The sequence below is a fragment of the Entelurus aequoreus genome, linkage group LG21, assembly GCF_033978785.1.
Source record: "Entelurus aequoreus isolate RoL-2023_Sb linkage group LG21, RoL_Eaeq_v1.1, whole genome shotgun sequence".
Lineage (NCBI taxonomy): Eukaryota > Metazoa > Chordata > Actinopteri > Syngnathiformes > Syngnathidae > Entelurus > Entelurus aequoreus.
This window is the reverse complement of record NC_084751.1, coordinates 36,566,850-36,592,026: the sequence shown is the minus strand read 5'-3', so window position 1 is coordinate 36,592,026 and position 25,177 is coordinate 36,566,850. Positions and strand designations below refer to the sequence as shown.

Below are 25,177 nucleotides of genomic sequence, written 5' to 3'. Positions count from 1 at the left end.
ATATGTATAAATATATGTATATGTATATATATATATATATATATATACACATATATATATGTATACATATATATACACACACATATATGTATACATATATATACACACACATATATATATACACATATATATATATATATATATATATATATATATATATATATATATATATATATATATATATATATATATATATATATATATATATATATATATATATATATATATATATATATATATATATATATATATATATATATATATATATATACGCCCTAGCTGTATATATATCTAAAAGTCCCAGTTATTAACCCGATTATTAACCCCAACACGGCTCTTGAGGTTGTCAGGGATTGAGGTTTACCAACGTACACATGCCCAGCCACACTGGCTGGCCTCTGTTACTTGAACTCGTACAATAACAATGTCCTTATGGCTTGGTTAATATGTAGGTCACGGCATGTAAATGGAGTTTTGTTTGGTGGTTTTTGGAAGTTTTTTTGGAGCTCTTTAAATGCGAAATAGATGAATCCCTATTACCTACATTGTTAGCCCATTTTTAATCCACAGAAAAGGGAAAGACATGCATATTCTTGTCTCACATAAGGATTGTGAATAATAGTCAAAAGTGCAGTTCCCCTTTGTCGAGACAATGGACGCTCATCCTGTATTTTGGTTACTTGTATTGTGATCAAGTCCAGCGCTTAAAACAGGCCTGGGCAATTATTTTGACTCGGGGGCCAAATTTGCAGAAAAAAATTTGTCTGCGGGCCGGTATGTCTATTTTTAGGAACACTAGTACAAAACCTGACAATAATGTCTGATTAAATGCTAAAAATGTCATGACAGACCGCCTGAAAAAATGGAATGGAATTTTAAATTTTTTTACTGAATGAGACACCCAGAATGTACATGAAAATAAAGAATGTGGGATTTACTGTATTAACTATGAATGATAAAACACTGAATATTGACAACATAAGAACGTCACACACCCTCTCAACAAACACAGCGAAGTATGAACGCAAAGGGTAAAAAAAACCCCACCTACAATCTGATATATCTGATATATCACTAAGCTTTAAAACTTTGTTGTAAAAATCCCCTTCCGCGTCTGTCCCTGACACCCGCATTTTAGGCTGGGCGCCCTGGAAACACTCTGTGGAAACTCTCCCCACCCACACTGCTTGGTGCCTCGTCTGTAGATTACCATAGTAACTAGTATATCATGCAAAAGCGCAGATTCCAACCATTGAAATACTTTGTATAGTTCAAGACTTACGGTCATCTAAAACATCACTGAACATCATAATGGCAGCTACAGTTTCCATCTTAAAGATCTAAAACAATGTCCAGAAAATGACTGAAAAGCTTAACGGGCCGCATGTGGCCCCGGGCCTTAATTTGCTCAGATCTGTTAGAGAGCAATGCTGTGGTGAAAGATGCTAAAAAGTAAGATTGTCATATCGTGTTGAATGCCAGCAGAAACAAAGTATATTTTCTATTGCCTATCCTGTTCAGAGTCACAGATGAGCTGGAGCCTACCCCAGAGGTGGTGTAGACCCTAGACGGGTCCCAATCACATAGACAAAAAGAAAACAAGCAATAGTAGTTTAGGTTTTCTAGTCACAGGTGGAGTCGGCTCTCTTGGTTGCTTTGTTGGGTCTGCTCCTGTCTCTGGCCATGCTCACCCCACCCCAGCAGACGATGGCATGGAACACCGCAGAGGCCATGTATATCTCGATATATTTTCCGGTGAAAGTATACATATAAAGATATTCGTTTTTGAGCGAGATTCACTGAAATTGAAGTGAATGACAACTGTACTGTAAACAATCAGTGGCACTTTTATTAAGCCAGTTAGTCAAGATGTGTATTAACAGCACAGAAAAGAAACTGTTTAAGTAGCACAGAATTACATAACATAAATAAAATAGAAAAATATTCTTTCTACGTAATATAAATAACATAGCTGTGCAAATAATACATTTTTGGCAGCATTTCTCGTGCGAAATATGCCCGTCTTGGCAACTGGAGAACAGTTTGGATTTGGGCTTACATGGTAAACAACTCGAATGAATGTTTTATCCAGACGCATACTTATGTCCAAATGTGGCCAAAGGGTCTCCTGGACGTCGTCTATATCGCTAAAAGAAAAATCTAAAGAAGAGAATCCCTCTGCCATCTTCCACTAGTTTTTTTAATATATAAAGCTCATTATATTGTTTCATCTGACCACAGAACTTTCCTCCAGAAGGTCTTATCTTTGTCCATGTGATGTCAGATGAAACAAAAATGTAGTTCATACTACTGTCACTACTCAACTGCCAAAGAACTGTAGACACCTTAATATTTGTTGCTTCCTATACTGTATATACTGTTATACTATTTGATCTTGATACTGGTACTGTATTTGACTACTGTACTTCTGCTTGTACTGATACCTCTACCATAACTACTGTAAGTTATTGTGCAACTTATTGTCTTGTAATTAATGTAAATCAGAGCTATTCAAAATTTTGTATTTTTGGTATATAGTGTATTAGATTCTGCAACTAGTGATTGGATCACACTGTACGCAATGTCTGAAGCGCATGGAAAAAAGCATTTCACTGTGGTGTACTCTGCATGTGACGAAAAAAACCTGAAACTTGAAACTTGAAAAGGCGAGGCCTTTAATCCTAGGAGCACCATTCCTACCGTCAATCATGGTGGTGCTCTGGGTCTGTTTTGCTGCCAATCGAACTGGTGCTTTACAGAGAGTAAATGGGATAATGAAAAAGAAGGATTATCTTCAAATTCTTCAGGACAACCTAAAATCATCAGCCCGGAGGTTGGGTCTTGGGCGGAGTTGGGTGTTCCAACAGGACAACGACCCCAAACACACGTCAAAAGTGGTAAAGGAATGGCTAAATCAAGCTAGAAGTAAGGTTTTAGAATGGCCTTCCCAAAGTCCTGACTTAAACGTGTGGACAATGCTGAAGAAACAAGTCCATGTCAGAAAACCAACAAATTTAGCTGAACTGCACCAATTTTGTCAAGAGGAGTGGTCAAAAATTTTAACCAGAAGCTTGCCAGAAGCTTTTGGATGGCTACCAAAAGCGCCTTATTGCAGTGAAACTTGCCAAGGGACACGTAACCAAATATTAACATTGTTGTATGTATACAAGTTTGTGCTCCAATCACTCTATTACAAAAAATAAGAGTTGTAGAAATTATTGGAAACTCAAGACAGCCATGACATTATGTTCTTTACCAGTCTACGTAAACTTTTGACCACGACTGTTTGTGCAAGCACGTCTTGGAAGGAGGAAATGGAGGGGTTAAGTAGCCCATGAGAGGGAGTGAGGAGCGGGGGAGAACAAGGAACACGACAAATAAACTCGATATATAGTCCCAGCCCTAAATAAAAGTATAGGTTCCATTTAGATACATGGTTAGGTTCACGATTACCAAATGAGAGGACGTTCATTTTGTGTTGTGGCTCAGCAAAGAGTGTTAATGGTGCAGCACTAAGTTCAGCAAATGGAGGATAAATCTCGGATCTTTGTGATTTGTACTTATTGATACTTTTCTAAAGCTCCCGGGTAGGAAATCCCATAGATTCACTTCCTTTGATCCTCATTGTGAGACTGACACTTCCTCGGTGGACACGCTGCTCTTGAACACGCCATGTGACATATCGCCTCCGGCCTCTTCCAAGGAAGCTCCTTTCACCTCTGTGACACTTGTTAGAATTCCGCTTCCCACCTCGGATAACACTCTGCTACGTCTCCTCCTTCCCGTCTTTCTCTCCCGCACACTTCAATGGTGACCGGGACAACAATAGCGGCCTTTCAGCAACACTGTTCCGGCGCTAGGAGAAAACCTCGGTCCTGGGACTTAGTCAATATTTGGACCTGGTTACCTTTTTGAGTCCGGTTTTTAATCCGAGCAGAAGGGAAGCCAGAGTAAACACTCGAAACAATAACAACTGTCACAATATCGGGGGAAATTGCACTATTGTTTCTGGAAGTGAAGATTTAACAAGAGGCCCGTGAAAGGAAAGCAAAAGACGAGAGGATACAAGACACACACGTACGTACACAAAGCCCCTTTTTGAAGTTTCGCGGCTATTTTACTTGACCACAGATCTTCACCGCCATGACAACGCTGCTTAATATTCCCAGCTTCCAATTGTGTCTGCCATCTGATTTGAAACATACTGATTTGTTAGGAACAAAAATGAGTTCCAGCTGCCGCGAGCCATTAGCAAGCTATGCTAACTGAATCCAAGCCATTGCACAGGAGAAGTACTAGGAAAATCAAAAGAGTCCTAGAAACCAGGGAGGACGTTGTAGACCAGAGACACTTGGAATATGAACGGGATTCTTAAACCAACAGAAAGAGAATATAGAGTCTGAAGAATAAAAATGTCTACAGGATTTTAGTGAGGCTCAGGGAAGAGTTTTTAATGGCTTAAAAAAGATCTGGAAATGCAGATTGATGCTTAGAAAGGCTATCAACTGATTTAAATCAACTGGAAGAAGAAGAATTGACGAAGCACTGAGTAAAGAACGTTTGATAAACTTCCATTTAAGAAAGAATAAATCAGGCAGAATTCTGAGAACATAAGTCTGTTATAATTTATTCCTCAATTCATTCAGTATTATGAAAATTTGAAATTATGTATTATGATTATCCATAATATCCATTTTCTAGGCAGAGAAGCCCAGACTTTCCTCTCCCCAGCCACATCGTCCAGCTCCTCCCGGGGGATCCTGAGGCATTACCAGGCCAGCCGGGAAACATAGTCTTCCCAACGTGTCCTGGGTTTTCCCTGTGGCCTCCTGCCGATCGGACGTGCCCTAAACACCTCCCTAGGGAGGCGTTTGGGTGGCATCCTGACCAGATGCCCGAACCACCTCATGTGGCTTTGAGCTCCCCCCGGATGACAGAGCTTCTCACCCTATCTCTAAGGGAGAGCCCCGCCACCCGGCGGAGGAAACTCATTTCGGCCGCTTATATCCGTGATCTTGTCCTTTCGGTCATAACCCAAAGCTCATGACCATAGGTGAGGATGGGAACGTAGATCGACCGGTAAATTGAGAGCTTTGCCTTCCGGCTCAGCTCCTTCTTCACCACAACGAATTGATACAGTGTCTGCATTACTGAAGACGCCACACCGATCCGCCCAGTTAACGATCCAACCCAGTTAATGTATTCATTATTATTTCATAATTTTACTATTATTACATGATTTGTTTCATTCTTTTATTACACATTGTTTCAGTCAGTATTTACTCATTATCTTGTTATTTATTAAGCTATCCATTTGAGGTGTGAATCTTAAAACAAGTCACGATTTGATCAACTCTCGATTTGATTTTGATTCTTGGGGTGACAAATCAATTCAAAATCGATTCTCCATTCAAACGGATTCTCGCAACGTCCATCCATCCATCCATTTTCTACCGCTTGTCCCTTTCGGGATTGTAGGGGTGCTGGAGCCTATCTATTAATTAAAAATGATAATACAAATTTTTTTCAAAACAGGTTACCTAAGCTCTTCTTGGCCGCTGACGTTGAACGTATACGCGCAGTAAGTAAGCGCAGAGATGGCCTAAAACCGAGGTGCCCATCACGTCGATTGCCAGCTACCGGTCGATCGCGGAGGGTGTGTCAGTCGATCGCCAGCCAGGCATTAAAAAATAGACCTAAAAACTAGCGATCATCAATCTTCACCAAGACGTCACTTGATTGATATCCACGGCACCCGAGGATCTTGTGAGATGACACTGACTGCTGCGAGCTCAGTATTAAGAAAAAATGACCGACAGGAAGGCAAGAAACACGTTTTATTTCAACAGACCTGACGTCAAAACTCTATGAAGACCGACTGCAGAGTTCCTATCTTCGCAATAAAAGCGCTGCTTCATCCTGCCTGCGCTAACAAAATAAGAGTCTCAAAAAGCTAGCCTGCACAAGCTAGGAAGCTTTGATTGATTGAGATTGATTGAGACTTTTATTAGTAGATTGCACAGTACAGTACATATTCCGTACAATTGACCACTAAATGGTAACACCCGAATAAGTTTTTCAACTTGTTTAAGTCGGGGTCCACGTTAATCAATTCATGGTACCAATGTATTTCTTGTAAAGTGTATAAAAACGAGTATGGAAGCTGGACAAATAAGATGCCAAAAACCAACCACTTTCATGTGGTATTGGACAGAAAGGAGGGCTTTTTTTCTCCTCCATTTGAAAATGTGGACGTTATCAGCACTACTGTCTGATTCCAATCAATGCAAGTCATCAGAATCAGGTCCAACTTATATTCTTGTCTTCATGAAAGAAAGGCATCTATATGTGTTAAACATGCTTGTATTATCATTAAACACATTTAACTTGTTAACAAAAACGTCACTTTCATAAATAAATAAATATAAATTATATATATGAATGAGATAGATCCCCTCGACTTGGTCAATTGAAAAGTAGCTCGCCTGCATAAAAAGTGTGGGCACCCCTGGCCAAAAACTTAGATTTTTTCTTTTTTACGGCACCATTCTTAACTATTTATTCATAAAACTAGATTATTTACTTTGTGTCTCTACGAACACATGTATTGTATTGCGATGCGGCTTCATAGCTTACCAAAGTCGTACTAAAACATTTTTGATATATTTTTGAGCGCCGTGTGTAATGTTCTATATTTTCAATGAAACATATAAAATGTTGGTGTTGTTTACTTGAGTCATATTTAGGGTTGGGTATCGTGTATCGAGTATCGATTGGAACCGGGACTAACTTTCCGATTCTCCCGGAATCGTTCAAAAGTTTAAATTTCGATTCCTATTTTCGATACCCAGTCAGCCAACCGGAAAAAAATATGTCCACCGAACCGGAAGAAGAAGCCGCTGAACACCAACGAAGAAGCGCCCACCGCCGGAAGTGTTAGCATAGCCGAGCGAGTCAGTCAAGCTCAAGCATGGATAGCGGGCGTCGGCGGTCGAAAGTGTGGCTTTACTTTATAAAAAAAAATGAAATAACTGCGAAATAACAGAGCTCCATGTCCATCAAGAAACAAGTGGAGAGAGAGCTTCAGATGTACCAGGACGTTCCACCGATACTTATGTCTGACGACCCTGCTGCATGGTGGTGGTCCGGTGGAACCAACAAAAGACTTATCCTTTGCTGTCATATCTCGCTTTCTCCTATTTATGCGTTCAAGCTTCTTCCACACCCAGCGAACATGTATTTTCCACAGCAGGAGACACTATCTGTCCAGAACGCTCACGCATCCTGCCTGAGAAGGCGGATATGGTCATTTTCCTAAACAAGAACTGTCTTTGATTTTATACTGTACCTGCTGCTAATCTGGACTGGGTTTTGCAAGTTGTTTCTTATTGTTTATTTGCTTTTCTGCACCAGGTTAGCCCATCAGTGGGAGCACGGTAACATTTTTAAGTACCTGCAGCATCATACACTTGTGTGTGTAAATGTGTTTTCATGAGGTTTTCAAAAATAAAGCTCTCTTGAGGAAAGTGTACCCCTGGGAAAATGTATTCATAATTTATAATATTTATATTCAAGTTCATAGATTTGATATTTATATTCTAGTTGAAAACAGCCCTGTGAGGAATTTATAGTAAAGTTCATAAAAAGTAAATAGAATTAAAATTGATGGAGAATGTCAGACTATTTCATTCAGAAAGACTGTAGGTTAGCTAGCTCATTTAAAATATCCTAAACTTTTTTTTGACCCTGCCTCTTAAAAGAATCGGAATCGAGAATCGCCAGGAATCGGAATCGAAACAAAGAATCGGAATCGGAATCGGAATCGTTCAAATTCAAACGATACCCAACCCTAGTCATATTGCCAACATATTGCCCTCTACACGTATCTCTTATGTTTGACAGCCATCTACTGATCACACTTATCATTACTAGCGATGTCCGATAATATCGGACTGCCAATATTATCGGCAGATAAATGCTTTAAAATGTAATATCGTAAATTATCGGTATCGGTTTCAAAAAGTAAAATGTATGACTTTAAATGCTTTAAAATGTAATCTCGGAAATTATCGGAATCGGTTTCAAAAAGTAAAATGTATGACTTTTTAAAACTTCGCTGTACGGAGTAGTACACGGACGTAGGGAGAGAGCAGTTGCGTCTCCCAATCATACTTGCCAACCCTCACGATTTTCCCGGGAGACTCCCGAATTTCAGTGCCCCTCCCGAAAATCTCCCGGGGGAACCATTCTCCCAGACAACAATATTGGAGGCGTGCCTTAAAGGCACTGCCTTTGCGTGCCGGCCCAATCACATAATATCTACAGCTTTTCACACACACAAGTGAATGCAAGGCATACTTGGTCAACAGCCATACAGGTCACACTGAGGGTGACCATATAAACAACTTTAACACTGTTACAAATATGCGCCACACTGTGAACCCACACCAAACAAGAATGACAAACACATTTCGGGAGAACATCCGCACCGTAACACAACATAAACACAACAGTACAAATACCCAGAACCCCTTGCAGCACTAACTCTTCCGGGACGCTACAATATACACCCCCCGCTGCCCGCTACCCTAACCCCGCCCCCCAACCCCGCCCACCTCAACCTCATCATGCTCTCTCAGGGAGAGCATGTCCCAAATTCCAAGCTGCTGTTTTGAGGCATGTTAAAAAAAATAATGCACTTTGTGACTTCAATAATAAATATGGCAGTGCCATGTTGCCATTTTTTTCCATAACTTGAGTTGATTTATTTTGGAAAACCTTGTTTAATGCATCCAGCGGGGCATCACAACAAAATTATGCATAATCATGTGTTAATTCCACGACTGTATATATCGGTATCGGTTGATATCGGAATCGGTAATTAAGAGTTGGACTATATCGGAATATCGGATATCGGCAAAAAAGCCAATATCGGACATCTCTAGTTTTGACAAGACATTTTACATGCCTGTATGGACGATGATGCACATTTGCAAGTAGCAATGATGTAAACAGCGTATTCATCATCATAAAATGTCAATTAGTTTATTTTTAGTCTTGTATCACTTAGGGTTGTACAGTATACCGGTATTAGCATAGTACCGCGATACTAATGAATTATATTTGGTACTATACCGCCTCTGAAAAGACTTTGAATATGACCAATGTATGATCCTGTAACGACTTGGTATCGGATTGATACCTAAATGTGTGGTATCATCCAAAACTAATGTAAAGTATCAAACAACAGAAGAATAAGTGATTATTACATTTTAAAAGAAGTGTAGATAGAACATGTTAAAAGAGAAAGTAAGCAGATATTAACAGTAAATGAACAAGTAGATTAATAATTAATTTTCTACCACGTGTCCTTAATAATGTTGACAAAATAATAGAATGAGAAAATACACAATATGTTACTGCATACGTCAGCAGCTTAATTAGGAGCCTTTGTTTGCTTACTTACTACTAAAAGACAAGTTGTCTTGTATGTTCACTATTTTATTTAAGGACAAACTTGCAATAAGAAACATTTGTTTAATGTACTATAAGATTTTTTGTTAAAATAAAGCCAATAATGCAATTTTTTTTGGTCCCCTTTATTTAGAAAAGTACCGAAAAGTATCGAAATAATGTTGGTACTGGTACTGGTATCAAAATATTGGTATCGGGACAACACTAATATCACTGCATAAACAGTAAAATAGTTCAATGTGTCATTTGATATAATGTTTTTGATTATTTTTTTACATACATATTCATATTTGTTTCTATTATTCATCTTATGTAATATACTTTGTTGTTTACTCAGTATGTTAATAAAACAATTTAACTAATCTCCTGTTTTCTAAGTTTTTAGTGCAGATGCTTTAGACCAGGGGCATCCATAGACCAGGGGCATCCAAAGTGCGGCCCGAGGGCCATTTGTGGCCTGCAGGTCATTTTTTAACGGCCCCACGGCACATTTTAAAAATACGACTGAAAACAATTAAAAACATGATAAGTGGTATAAAAGAGCAAACAGGTGAAATGTAACAAGAAAATGTCGCAATGTATACTCTAATAACACAAAGCTGCCATGCAGGCTGTTTCTTTCTTCAATATCATTATGAATTATTGACCTATTCAAGGCTCCAATTACGTCACATCTGAGATATTTTGGGGGAAAATGTTGCATATTTTGTGTTTGCCATATAAAAAACTGAGCTGTTTTTTATAAAGAAGGGCCTAAAACGAACAAACGAAAAACATAAACAACAATAAAACGTATAATTGACGGATAGATCTGAAGTTCATCTCGAGATTATTGTGTTAAAAGTAAACAGTAAAAAAAAAATTGAATTTATTTTTTAACACTATAATTATTTGGATCCCCAATAATCTTAGTGTGATTTGTTTTTAAGTGTTATTGCTCAAAAAATAATGAATTAAAATCAATGTTGTTATGAGTTACTGACCTTTTTAAGGCTCCAATTATTATATAATCTCAAATATTCCACTTAAAAATTTTATTGTGTGAATATATTGCATATTTTGTATTTTTTCCCATAAAAAAACAGGGTTTTCTTTGACAACATGTATATTTTTTATACATATATTGTATTGGTTTTTAAAATAAAAAATATCAAAATGGCCCCCGCTTGCTTTGATTTTTCAGAATGCGGCCCTCAGTGGAAAAAGTTTGGACACCCCTTCTTTAGACCCTTTTAAATTGAAACTAAATAAAAATGTGGTATTAATCGAGATTGGGAAATGTGAAAAAATAAGTGTGAGGTGTATCAGGTCAAGAACTACACTTACCAAACATGAGTCCAGCTGCTGAAAATATTATTTGATGACAGAACGACTAATAAACTTGCATCTTTAGAGAAAGTTCAGGATGATATCGTCAAGATTAAGGGAAAGAGTGAGCTGACAATTCTCTGAAGAATATTGGGATACTTTCTTTCTATTCTTTCCCAGCTGTCACTCGGTTAGTCCACCCAATGAGCTTCTTTGATGAGGAAGGCTATCAGTTTCCATGGCGTTGGAGACACAAACGGCTTGAGAGATTAGAAAGGGAACCTCAGCCCAAATTCTTATGCTAATCCAAGCTATCAGCAAAAAATAAACACCTTCGATCACATGACCCAAGTGGCTTTTAATGAAGCAGATAAATAGCGTGTGAGTGAGAATTCACTAACAGTTTCTTGTCAGAGCAGTGGTAAATAACCAAAAACAAAGTGTTGGATTTCCCAAACAGATAGTGAAGATTTGCAGCTCATTTTTTACTGCCGAGAAATGTAAGACCTTTTTAGGTCACATATCAAAGACGACGTTTTGATTCTTCCGACGTCCGTACAAAATGTTTTTATGTGTTCTGTCATTTACGTAATACTGTTTCATGGATTTGGTGCCGAAAAAAAAACATCCTACTTGCCAGTTTTCTGAAATAGTGTATTTTGAATTTAATTAAATTCAAGTTTCAAGTGTCAAAATGTATCAGTTACCTGTAAAAAGAAGACAATCAAAAAGGAACACATCAACACACATCATAATTCATAGATGTAAAAAATTAGTTTTGTTCATATGCTACTTTTTTATTGCGATTTTCTCACGTATTCAAAATAACTTAAGACAGAGATGTCAACAATTAAACATATAATAATATAATAGCAGTTTTCTGAAATAGTGTATTTAAAATTGAATTTAAGTCAAGTTTCAAGTGTCAAAATGTTTCAGTTAACCTGTAAAAATACGACAATCAAAAAGGAACACATCAACACGAGGATTTGTTCATATGCTACTTTTTTATTGCGATTTTCTCACGTATTCAAAATAACTTAAGACAGAGATGTCAACAATTAAATATATAATAATATAACAGTAGTTTTCTGAAATAGTGTATTTTAAATTGAATTTAAGTCAAGTTTCAAGTGTTCAAATGTATCAGTTACCTGTAAAAAGACGACAATCAAAAAGGAACACATCAACACACGTCATAATTCATAGATGTAAAAAATGAGGTTTGTTCATATGCTACTTTTTTATTGCGATTTTCTCACGTATACAAAATAACTTAAGACAGAGATGTCAAAAATTAAATATATAATCATGTAATAGCAGTTTTCTGAAATAGTGTATTTTAAATTGAATTTAAGTCAAGTTTCAAGTGTCAAAATGTATTAGTTAACCTGTAAAAATACGACAATCAAAAAGAACACACAACAACTCACATCATAATTCATAGATGTAAAAAATGAGGTTTGTTCATATGCTACTTTTTTATTGCGATTTTCTCACGTATTAAAAGTAACTTACGATAGAGATGTCAACAATTAAATATATAATACTATGATGTATGCACTTTTTAGCTTTGTGTTCGAGGTGGCAAAGCAAATTACGGAAGTGCAATATCTAATAATTGATGTCATTATTGACAACCAGCCTCCTCTGCAGTGTTTTGCATCCCAGGACTATTTTTTTTTTTTTTAAATTTATGTGTAACGGTGACAAAAGACGTATACAAAAAAAAAAAATCACTGGAGAGGACATCATTTTAATGTGTTTTATATTATTTGTAGACTATTCCGACTGACCAAATAACTAACATGCCACAGCCATTGTGCTTCATTTGCATAAAACCTGGTTATCTCAGTATGAAATGTTTGCATCCTGAGATACAAATGTTTGTCAATTAAAAAAATAATAAAAAGCTTCAATTGTGAAAACTCCAAAATAAACGGCTTTTGTGAAAACTCCAAAATAAACGGCTTTGTAGAAGAAGGAATTTGTATAACGACCGACTTTACTTTATAAATGATACACTGCAAAAATTCAGTGTTCAAAAACAAGGAAAAAAAAAATAAAAATGAAGGGTATTTTATTTGAACTAAGCCAGGCGTGTCCAAAGTGCGGCCCGGGGGCCATTTGCGGCCCGCAGGTCATTTTTTTAACGGCCCCACGGCACATTCTAAAAATACGATAAAAAAAAAAAAAAAGTGGTATAAAAGAGCAAACGGGTGAAATGTAACAAGAAAATGTTGCAATGTTTACTCTAATAACACAAAGCTGCCATGCAGGCTGTCTCTTTCTTTAAAAAATAATAATGAATCAAAATGTCATTATGAATTATTGACCTATTCAAGGCCCCAAATACGTCACATTAAATATTCCACTTTGAGATATTCTTTAGGGAAAATGTTACATATTTTGTGTTTGCCATTTAAAAAACTGAGCTGTTTTTTGTTTTTTTTAAAAGAAGGGCCTAAAACGAACAAACAAAAAACATAAACAACAATAAAACTTATAATTGACGGATGGATCTGAAGTTGATCTCGAGATTATTGTGTTAAAAGTAAACAGTAAAAAAAATTATAATTTATTTTTAACATTTTAATGAGTAGGACCCTTTTGGATTCCCAATAATTTTAGTGGGATTTGTTTTTGTGTGTCATTGCTCAAAAAATAATAATGAATCAATGTTATGAAATATTGACATTTTTAAGGCTCCAATTATTATATAATCTCAAATATTCCACTTAAAAATGTTATTGGGGGGAAAATATTGCATATGTTGTGTTTTTTCCATAAAAAACTATGTTTTCTTAAACAAAAAGAGCATACAACTTAAATCTTTAAAAACGTTGTACTGACAGATAGATCTAATGTCGATCTAGAGATTTAAACCTTGAATAATAATAAAGATAATAATACTAAATAATTTTGTATTTTTTTGACCAAAACCCTTTGGGGTCACCGGGATCAAGCCTGAGTGGAGGCCTACATGTATATTTTTTATACATATATTGAATTCCCATCCATCCATTTTCTACCGCTTGTCCTTTTTGGGGTCGCGGGGGGAGCTGGAGCCTATCTCAGCTGCATTTTAAAATAAAAACTATCAAAATGGCCCCCGCTTGATTTGATTTTTCAGTATGCGGCCCTCAGTGGAATACGTTTGGACACCACCGAACTAAGCAAAATTATCTGCCAATAGAACAAGAAAATTCGGCTTGTCGAGACTTTCCAAAACAAGTAAAATTAGCTAACCTCAATGAACCCCAAAATACCTTAAAATAAGTACATTCTCACTAATAACAAGTGCACTTTTCTTGGTAGAAAAAAAAGAGACCTTTTTGCTCAATATGTTGAAAAATATTCTTAAATTAAGTAAATGCTAGTGCCATTATCTTGACATAATGATATGCGCTCGGCATCATGATTTTTTTTTTTCATGCTTGAAGTAAGAAATTATTACTTTAAAAAAGTACTTTTATACTTGTGAGTGTTGATGACACAGCTTTGCATCAGTTGATATTCTAGTTTCACGCATGTTTTACTCAATATAGGTCATAAAATCTCAGTAACAAGCTGTAATATCTTACTGAGATCATTTAGGACCAAAACTCTTAAAACAAGTAAAACACTCTAACATAAAATCTGCTTAGTGAGAAGAATTATCTTAACAGACAGAAAATAAGCAAATATCACCCTTATTTGAGATATTTAATCTTACTTAGATTTCAGTTTTTGCAGTGTAAAAATGTACTTTTTCTCACGTCTTCAGAGAAATTGCCTTCTTCTTACTCGGTTTCCAGAGTACAAATCTGCATAGCAACAACAGAAGAATATCTGAGTATCAAAGGCAAGAAATCCCCTCAAGACGTAGACTGACTCTGAAGGCAGAAAAATAACGTTCAATAAAACCAATGTATAAATTTAACAAACTCATACATTAAGATATGTGGTCAGAATTTGGAAAAAGTTTGACGGATGTTTGGTATTTTTCAAAAAATATTGCGTTATAATACATAATTATTATAGATGTTTTAATTCAATGAAGTTATCTGTCTGAGCATATCAGCAGCCAGCATCAACACACACGTGAATGATCTGCGGGGCAGCACGGTGGGGTAGTGGTTAGCACTTCGGCCTCAAAATCACTTGGAACGATCTCCGTGTTCGTCAGCTGACTTTACTCCCACATCGCAAACACGAGCGTGTTAGCCTAATTGGAGATGCTAAATGTACTGAAGGTGTGAACGTGGGTGTAAATGCTGCCCAAAGACAGCTGGGATAGGTTCCAGCACAACCCTAATGAAGACAAGCGCTATAACAACATGGAAAACCGATGGAAAACAGGGATGCTTGTTTATGTAAATTATAATACAGATGAAAACTAACAGGCTTTTAAGAAGAACATTCATAATATTCTATCTAAATTGAAGTCTTCGATGACAAATAAGTCACTGAAAGTTATTAATTTCTTTAGCTGCCTTTCAAGCCAACAAAGCCACGACTGGAAACCGTAGCTGGCGGTGCTGCCCCAGTTCTGACCCTGACCACAAGTTCCTTAACCCGCAGCTCGTTTGGTTACTAGCGATTGTGTGACCTCAGCATGTGTGCATCTCTCACAAGACTCTTGGCCGCTGCTAAAGCACCCGTGTGCCCCCTTTTTGTCTAACCCAGCAGGGGCTGAGTGGTGGGAGGGGAGAGGGGGGACATTGTGCACGAAGGGAGGCAGGGGTGCAGGGAGGTGGTTGCATGGGTGCCAAGAAAACAGACGCAAGATCAGTTTGAAAAGCGCAAAAGAAAAAAAAATACTACAGGACAAACAATGGACTTAAACTTCATGCAGCATTCCTGAAAGTCAACGTCCTCTGCAGTTTCTTTTTCTTTAATTTGTTATGCTGTTTCTCAGAAAAACATTTAACTTATGAAGCATTGAAATATATAACCAATATACCAAACAAATAATACTATACCAAACATATAAATAGTAGCCAAACAAAGAAGTAGTATACCAAACATACAGTGTAGCATAAATATAAAAAAATATACCAAAGATATTAATACTATACCAAACCTACAAATAGTATACCAATCATGCAAATATTATACCAAACATGTAAATATTATACCAACATACAAATCGTATACCAATAATATAATTATACCAAACATACATATGGTATGCCAAGCATATACATAATATACCAAATATATGCCAAACATAAGTTATTGTATACCAAATATAAAAAGATTATAGCAAACATATAAATAGTATACCAAACAAATAAGTAGTATACCAAACAAATAAGTAGTATACCAAACATAAAAATAGTATAGCATAAATATAAAAAATATACCAAACATATTATTATTATACCAAACGTTCAAATACTATAACAAACATATACATATTATGCCAAACATATAACCAGTATACCAAACATATTATCGGTATACCAAACATATAAACACCATACCAAACCTACAAATAGTATACCAATCATATAAATATTATACCAAACATGTAAATATAATACCAACATACAAATGGTATACCAACAATATAAATATTATACTAAACATACATATAGTATGCCAAACATATGTTATAGTATACCAAACATATAAAGATTATAGCAAACATATAAAAAGTATACCAAACAAATTAGTATACCAAATCTACAAATAGTATATCAATCATATAAATATTACACAAAACATGTAAACATTATACCAAACATACAAATGGTATACCAATAACATAAATATCATACCAAACATGCATATAGTCTGCCAAACATATACACTTTATACCAAATATATGCCGAACATATGTTATAGTATAAAAAAAACATGTAAAAATTATAGCAATCATATAAATAGTATACCAAACAAATAAGTAGTATACCAAACCTACAAATAGTATACCAATCATATAAATATTACACAAAACATGTAAACATTAAACCAAACATACAACTGGTATACTAATAATATAAATATTATACCAAACATACATATAGTATGTCAAACATATACATATTATACCAATCATATGCCGAACATATGTTATAGTATAAAAAAAACATGTAAAAATTATAGCAAACATATAAATAGTACACCAAACAAATAAGTAGTATACCAAACCTACAAATAGGATACCAATCATATAAATATTACACAAAACATGTAAACATTATACAGCGGAGTTCATACTCCAACAGGCTCCTTCAACTTCCTTCCCGCACTGTGCGATTCAAGAACTCCTTCATTCCGTACTCCATCCAGCTGTATAATCACTCGCCATACAGCAATAGATGACATCTACCTATTATCTGACACCTCACATGTTAGCTACTTCTCTTTGTTTATAATGTCTATCTTCTATTTCCTGCTGGACCTACTCTCTATTTTATGCTGCTGCTGTTATATATACTGTATATACTGTAATATTGTACATGGTCATTGGTATATATTGTATATATGTTATAGACATAATATAATATATCTGTATATAAATTATGCTGTACACATATTATGTATATATCCGTATACATGTTAGATTTTTTTGATTTTTTTTTATAGCTTTTTTAGTCTATTTTTATACCTGCATTGACCTTTCCATCCTTACACTTTCCATCATTGTAACTGAGCTACTGTGTTGAACAATTTCCCTTGTGGATCATTAAAGTTTGTCTAAGTCTAAGTCTAAAACATACACATGGTGTACCAATAATATAAATATTATACCAAACCTACAAATAGTATACCAACCATATAAATAATATACAAAACATGTACATATTATACCAAACATACAAATGGTATCCCAATAATATAAATATTATACCAAACATACATATGTCAAACATATGCTATAGTATACCACACATATAAAGATTATAGCAAACATATAAATAGTATACCATACATATAAACCATACCACGCCAAACAAAATTACCAATATGCAATCTCATTTGTGCTGCTCTGACAATAAAGTTCTTTGAATCCTTGAATCCAAACTAAGATGGCAAGAAGCTTTGATGTCAAATCCACTTGTTTGGATTCTAACATTAAACATCAAGTCAATGCTCACAGACTTGCTGACAAACTCAAAACGTAGTAAATTGTAGTACTTTTATAGTAGTTTGTAGTAAAATAAGTACTTGTAATACAAGACATAGTAAAATAAGGGCATTTATTACAAGACGTGGTAAATAAATACATAAAAATGTAGATTGAAGGTCATTGTTCAAACTTTGTGACGGCTGAGATGTAAATACGAGTATGAGATATAAATGAATATTAAACAAGCTGTTCATTTAACAACATTGGAAATGATGCACTTGATACAAATAAAGCAGCATTGATATTTTCCCAGCACTTTCTGTTCATGAATGAATAAGATTAGAAAAAGGCGGCTGAGGAACTTACTTGGGGTTGGTGCGGTTCCAGAAGACGGCGTAGCGGTCCGACACCACTTTGGAAGCCTGGTCCTGGCCGTGCACACACATGTGGATGACGGTGAGGAGCAGGAGGAAGATCATGTCCACCTGAAGCATGTTGGCGATATCAGTTCGCGATATGAAGCCAAACTGACCAAAAGTCCTTCAAGTTTCTTTGGTTAAAAAAAAAAAAAAAAAAAAAAGTTCAGGTTTTTTTGCTTTGGAGTGAAAACATCAAAGAGTAAATCCCAAACAAACTTCGTTTGATTAATCTACGAATATTGTTCAAAGGCAAATAAAATGTAGAAACGATGCAGTCTGTGTGATGTAAATCCTCTCAGCTGCGATCTCCGACAAAAAAAAAGCAAGAAAACAGAAACTGCTCCGACAGACGAAAATGTCCAAAAGAATCAAAAATCGTTCACACACGCGAAACGGCCCAGGCTCCTGATGACGTCACGCAGTCGATAATCGCCGACGATAATCGGCGTCAATAATCACGGAAGAGAAGATCAAATGTGCGCTTTCGGGTCTCTTCAATCCACATGCTTCTCTGGACCTTCCTCCTCCTCCTCCTCCGCCCTCTCTCTCCCTCGCTTTACTCACTCAAGTCCTGGCCGATACTGAACACTCTTGATATCAACCCAATACCACAGCAATACAGGCACGATACGATACGTTTTCATCGGATGATTTTGTAAAGATAAGAAATAAACACATTTGTTAACACCTAAAGCATTCCAGAGAACTGTGACTCGTCAGTTTTATCCATAACTCTTTCCAAAAGACGTCAACATCTACAAACAAAAACTAAATATATATCAATATATAGATACATATCAATAATAATGTAGATACAGTTAATTAATTCCATTAATTTTATGTAATGTAATGTATATAATTTTATATAATAATATATGGTTTATATATTTGGTATATTATGTTTATGTTTGCTATAATCTTTATATGTTTGGTATACTATAACATTTGTTTGGGATATGTTTGGTAATATACGTATATGTTTGGCAGACTATATGTATGTTTGGTATACTATTTATATTATTGGTATACCATTTGTAGGTTTGGTATAATATTTATATGTTTGGTATATTTTGTTATATTTATGCTATACTATGTGTATGTTTTGTATACTAATTTGTTTGGTATACTATTGATATGTTTGCTATAATCGTTATATGTTTGGCATACTATAACACATGTTTGGCATACGTTTGGTATAATACGTATACAGTATGTTTGGCAGACTATATGTATGTTTGGTATAATATTATATTATTGGTATACTATTTGCATGTTTGGTATAATATTTATATGTTTGGTATAATATTTATATGATTGGTATACTATTTGTAGGTTTGGTATAATATTTATATGTTTACTATACCATTTGTATGTTTGGTATAATATTTACATGTTTGGTATACTATTTATATGATTGGTATACTATTTGTAGGTTTGGTAAAATATGTATATGTTTGGTATAATATTTATATGATTGGTATACTATTTGTAGGTTTGGTATGATAGTTACATGTTTGGTATATTTTTTATATTCATGCTATACTATTTGTATGTTTGGTATACTAATTTGTTTGGTATACTATTGATATGTTTGCTATAATCTTTATGTGTTTGGTATACTACAACATACTGTATGTTTGGCATATGTTTGGTATAATATGTATATGTTTGGCATACTATATGTATGTTTGGTATAATATTTATGTTATTGGTATACCATTTGTATGTTTGGTATAATATTTACATGTTTGGTATAATATTTATATGATTGGTATACTATTTGTAGGTTTGGTATAATATTTACATGTTTGGTATAATATTTATATGTTTAGTATACCATTTGTATGTTTGGTATAATATTTACTTGTCTGGTATAATATTTATATGATTGGTATACTATTTGTAGGTTTGGTATAATATTTATGTTTGATATATTTTTTATATTTATGCTATACTATTTGTATGTTTGGTACCGGTATACTAATTTGTTTGGTATACTATTTATATGTGTGCTATAATCTTTATATGTTTGGTATACTATAACATGTGTTTGGCATACGTTTGGTATAATATGTATATGTTTGGCATACTATATGTATGTTTGGTATAATATTTATGTTATTGGTATACCATTTGTATGTTTGGTATAATATTTATGTGTTTGGTATAATATTTATATGATTGGTATACTATTTGTAGGTTTGGTATAATATGTATATGTTTAGTATACCATTTGTATGTTTGGTATAATATTTACATGTTTGGTATAATATTTATATGATTGGTATACTATTTGTAGGTTTGGTATAATATTTATGTTTGGTATATTTTTTATATTTGTGCTATACTATTTGTATGTTTGGTATACTAATTTGTTTGGTATACTATTTATAGGTTTGGTATAGTGTATATATGTTTGGTATACCGATAATATGTTTGGTATGCTGGTTATATGTTTGGCATACTATGTATACGTCTGTTATAGTATTTGAACGTTTGGTATAATATTAATATGTGTGTTATATTTTTTATATTTATGCTATACTATTTGTATGTTTGGTATACTAATTTGTTTGGTATACTATGTATATGTTTGTTATAATCTTTATATGTTTGGTATACTATAACATATGTTTGGCATACGTTTGGTATAATATGTATATGTTTGGCATAGAATCACAGAGGATGTGTCCAGGTTGCACCGTAAGGTGTATTATGAAACCGATCGAGTATGGCATGCATCGCCATTGACTTCCAGGAAGAGGCTGGATGACCACCCCGAAAGAGTGGTGACAACTAGAGAGACAGTTGACAGCTCGGAAAGACGGCAACCGGGGCAGGGAGGGGTAGCATCCCAAGCTGCAGCTCTCGCAAGGGAGCACCCATATAACGCTGCGAAAAACCCTGAAGACACATAAGACCAAGATAGGCTGCCTGAGGAAACCCGTGGTGCAACGTACGTACGGCACCTGATGAGACGGAGGAGGACCCAGGCCCAGACACTCCCCACAGTGCCTGGAACCTCCAAGCACCACCGGCGCAACCCCGGGGCAGACCGTCGGAGGGGGGGGGGGGGACGTGTGGCGTGGAGCGCTACCTGGACACAAGTCGAGGGACTGATCACCCTCAGCTGGGTCGCCCGGGAGACGGTGTTTGATTAAGACCCGAAACACCCTATGACCCCGGGAGAATCACTGATGATGTGTCCAGGTTGCACCGTGAGGTGTATTATGAAACCGATGTTTGGTATAATATCTGTATTATTGGTATACCATTTGTATGTTTGGTATAATATTTACATGTGTGGTATAATATGTATATGATTGGTATACTATTTGTAGGTTTGGTATAGTATTTATATGTTTGGTACACCAATAATATGTTTGGTATACTGGTTATATGTTTGGCATAATATTTATATGTTTGTTATAGTATTTGAACGTATTAATATGTTTGGTATATTTTTTATATTTATGCTATACTATTTGTATGTTTGGTATACTAATATGTTTGGTATACTATTATTTGTTTGGTGTACCGGTTATATATTTCAATGCGTCATAAGTTGAATGTTTTTCTGAGAAGCAGTGTAAAAAAATTAAATAAAAATAAAAATGTCCACTGCAGAGGACAAAGGTGGCCACTACTAACACTACTGTATATAAATAAGTAATATGCAACAATGTCTTACAAAATAGTACCAGTAGTTTGTGTTGTTGATGTTTCCCTAATGTTTTCATGTGTTTTTTTTATTTTTATTTTTTATGCCTTTTTGGTTCCGGCACCTTTGGCCCTTTTTGTGACATACGTGCTGCTTTTTGATGGTTTTTTTTTGTGAACTTTTGAATCTGCCTGCATGGGGAGCCTTTGTTGGCACCGAAGATTAGCTGCTGGCTCTCTGCCACACTGGCGTACGTACGGAGAGAACAGGGGAGAAGCGGAGGAAAAGACGGGGCTGCGGAGCTAGTGTTGAGAGTAGAGATGAACCATCTTCACGGAGCCCTCGTTGAACGAGCGTGTAACGAACACTTCGGTCTCCCTAGGCCAGGCATGGGCAATTATTTAGACTCGGGGGGCCAAATTTAGAGAAAAAAAATGTGTCTGGGGGTTGGTATATCTATCTATCTATCTATCTATATATCTATCTATGTATACATATATACATGTATAGATACACATGTATATGTAATATATACAAACCCTCACAATAATGTCTGATTGAATGCTAAAAACATTATGACAGACCGCCTTAAAAAACGGAATGGAGCTTTACATTTATTTACTGAATGAGACACCCAGAATGTACATGAACATAAAGAATGTGGGATCTACAATATTAACTATAAACGATAAAACACTGAATATTGACAACATATGAACGTCACACCCCCTCTCAATCGACATATTTTACAAACAAGTGAAACGCAACAAAAATGCAACAAACACAGCAAAATATGAACGCGAAGGGTAAAAAACAACACCTATAATCTGATATATCTGATACATCACTAAGCTTTAGAACTTGGTTGTAAAAATCTCCTTCCGCGTCTGTCCCTGACACCCGCATTTCAGGCTGACACTCTGCTTGGTGCCTCGTCTGAGCTGCTGTGACGTAGATTACCATAGTAACTAGTATATCATGCAAAAGCGCAGATTCCAACCATTGAAATATTTTGTATAGTTCAAGACTTACAGTCATTTGAAAACATCACTGCACATCATAATGGCAGCTACAGTTTCCATCTTAAAGATCTAAAAAAATATGATTTGGAAAAGCTTAACGGGCCGCATGTGGCCGCCGGGCCTTAATTTGCCCAGGTTTGGCCTAGACCGGGGGTCGGCAACCCGCAGCTCTAGAGCCGCATGCGGCTCTTTAGCGCCACCCTAGTGGCTCTCTGGAGATTTTTCAAAAATGTATGAAGAATGGAAAAAGATGAGGGGGAAAAAATCTATTTTTTTGTTTTAGTATGGTTTCTGTAGGAGGACAAACATGACACAAACCTCCCTAATTGTTATAAATCACACTGTTTATATTAAATATGCTTCACTCATTCGAGTATTTGGCGAGCGCCATTTTGTCCTACTTATTTTGGCGGTCCTTGAACTCACCGTATAGTTTGTTTACATGTATACATTTCTCGGACTTTCTAGGACGTGTTTTATGCCACTTTTTCTGTCTCATTTTGTCCACCACACTTTTAACGTTGTGCATGAGTGCACAAAGGTGAGTTTTGTTGATGTTATTGACTTGTGTGGAGTGCTAATCAGACATATTTGGTCACTGCATGACTGCAAGCTAATCGATGCTAACATGCTATTTAGGCTAGCGATATGTACATATTGCATCATTATGCCTCATTTGTAGCTATATTTGAGGTCATTTAGTTTCCTTTAAGTCCTCTTAATTTAATTTATATCTCATGACACATGTAATATGGCTTTTAATTTTTTGCGGCTCCAGACAGATTTGTTTTTGTATTTGTGGTCCAATATGGCTCTTTCAACATTTTGGGTTGCCGACCCCTGGCCTAGACAGACTGGACATTGTCCAAGAGCTACTGGGCAGCCTAGGATGGAGTCGGTGTTGTTGGGTCTGTTCTTGTCCCCAGCAGACAATTGCGTAAAACACTGCATAGGTTTTGTTTTGTTTTTTTGTACATATGGTCAATTGTATGAGCGTAAAATGTATTATTTATTGCAAATTTTTTGGTTTTCATTTTGTTTTATTTTTGGAGCTGGACGTATAAATTGTTCCTTTGAAATGTCAGCCAGTTGCATCCGCTCTGTTCTCTTTTAATGTCTTTTATATCCTTTGTGCACTTTGATGTTTTCCTTCTTGTGTCCATGTGTGTGTTGACCTTATTTTGTGTGGACTATATGTATCTGCACTGTAACCACATAATTTCCCCATTAAAATAAATCAGAATCAGAATCAGAATCAGAAATACTTTATTAATCCCAAAGGGGAAATTCAAATTTTCAGCACACTCCCATTCAAGATCAGACAAACATTACAGAACAGGATCGCTGTTTTTTTTAATTGAATAAAATTAAATTAAATTTAAAAAAATCAACACACATTTAAATAAATAAATAAATAAAAAAGATAAAATTAAAATAAATAAATAAGTAAATAAAAATGAATTAATAAATAATAATTACAAAAATACAATATATAAAGGTATATATATCTGCAGTATTGTCATGGAAACTTTCATTTTGCTCTTATTAAAATGTCATCCTGTGTACAAAAAACGTTAATAAACAACATATACATAAAATCATCAATGTAACAATATGACCAACATGACAAAACATAAATCAAAACTGACAAAGCAGCTAGTATCAGGCCGATACTGTACTGATGATCAAGTCGACCCTACCTTCATATCATATCAATTACACATACAGTATGTTCACTCCCTGTACTCTATATGTACACATTTCAATCGGTGTAATGTTAATACAACACTTTTCTTCATAACTAGGTAAATCACTGTTATGATGAGATTTTTTTTTTTTCCCCCTTCAAGTTCAAGACATTTACCAGTAGTATTTGTACTTTTTAAACACTAAGTTTGAACAGTTTCTTAAAGTGGATCATGTTACTCCCTGTTGCACCAATACAGCTCTGGTAAAGTAGATAGATAAATAGATAGATAGTACTTTATTGATTCTTTCAGGAGAGTTCCCTCAGGAAAAATGTAATTCCAGCAGCAGTGTACAGAATTGAGATTGAATTTAAAAAGTAAAAAGTAAATAATGGGCATAAATTGACATAAATTAGAAAATATTACAATAAGAATAAAAATATAACAGTAAAAATAAGAATATAATGAGAGAAACTAGGCAGTAGTGACCATGTTATGAAAATGTATTGCACTGTTAAATTGCACTGTTTTTTGTTGCAGTTTAT

General features: G+C 35.3%; 1 protein-coding gene across 1 annotated transcript in view; it reads right to left on the bottom strand.

Annotated features, from left to right (window-relative positions):
• The window catches only part of LOC133638717 (ephrin-A5b-like), a 159,360-nt gene extending 140,552 nt beyond the window's left edge, over positions 1–18,808 (bottom strand). The window contains exon 1 of the mRNA XM_062031602.1: positions 18,209–18,808. Coding sequence (XP_061887586.1) covers positions 18,209–18,336 — 128 coding nt within the window. The 5' untranslated portion in view covers positions 18,337–18,808. The remainder of the gene's footprint in view (positions 1–18,208) is intronic.
• Positions 18,809–25,177: the final 6,369 nt, after the last annotated feature.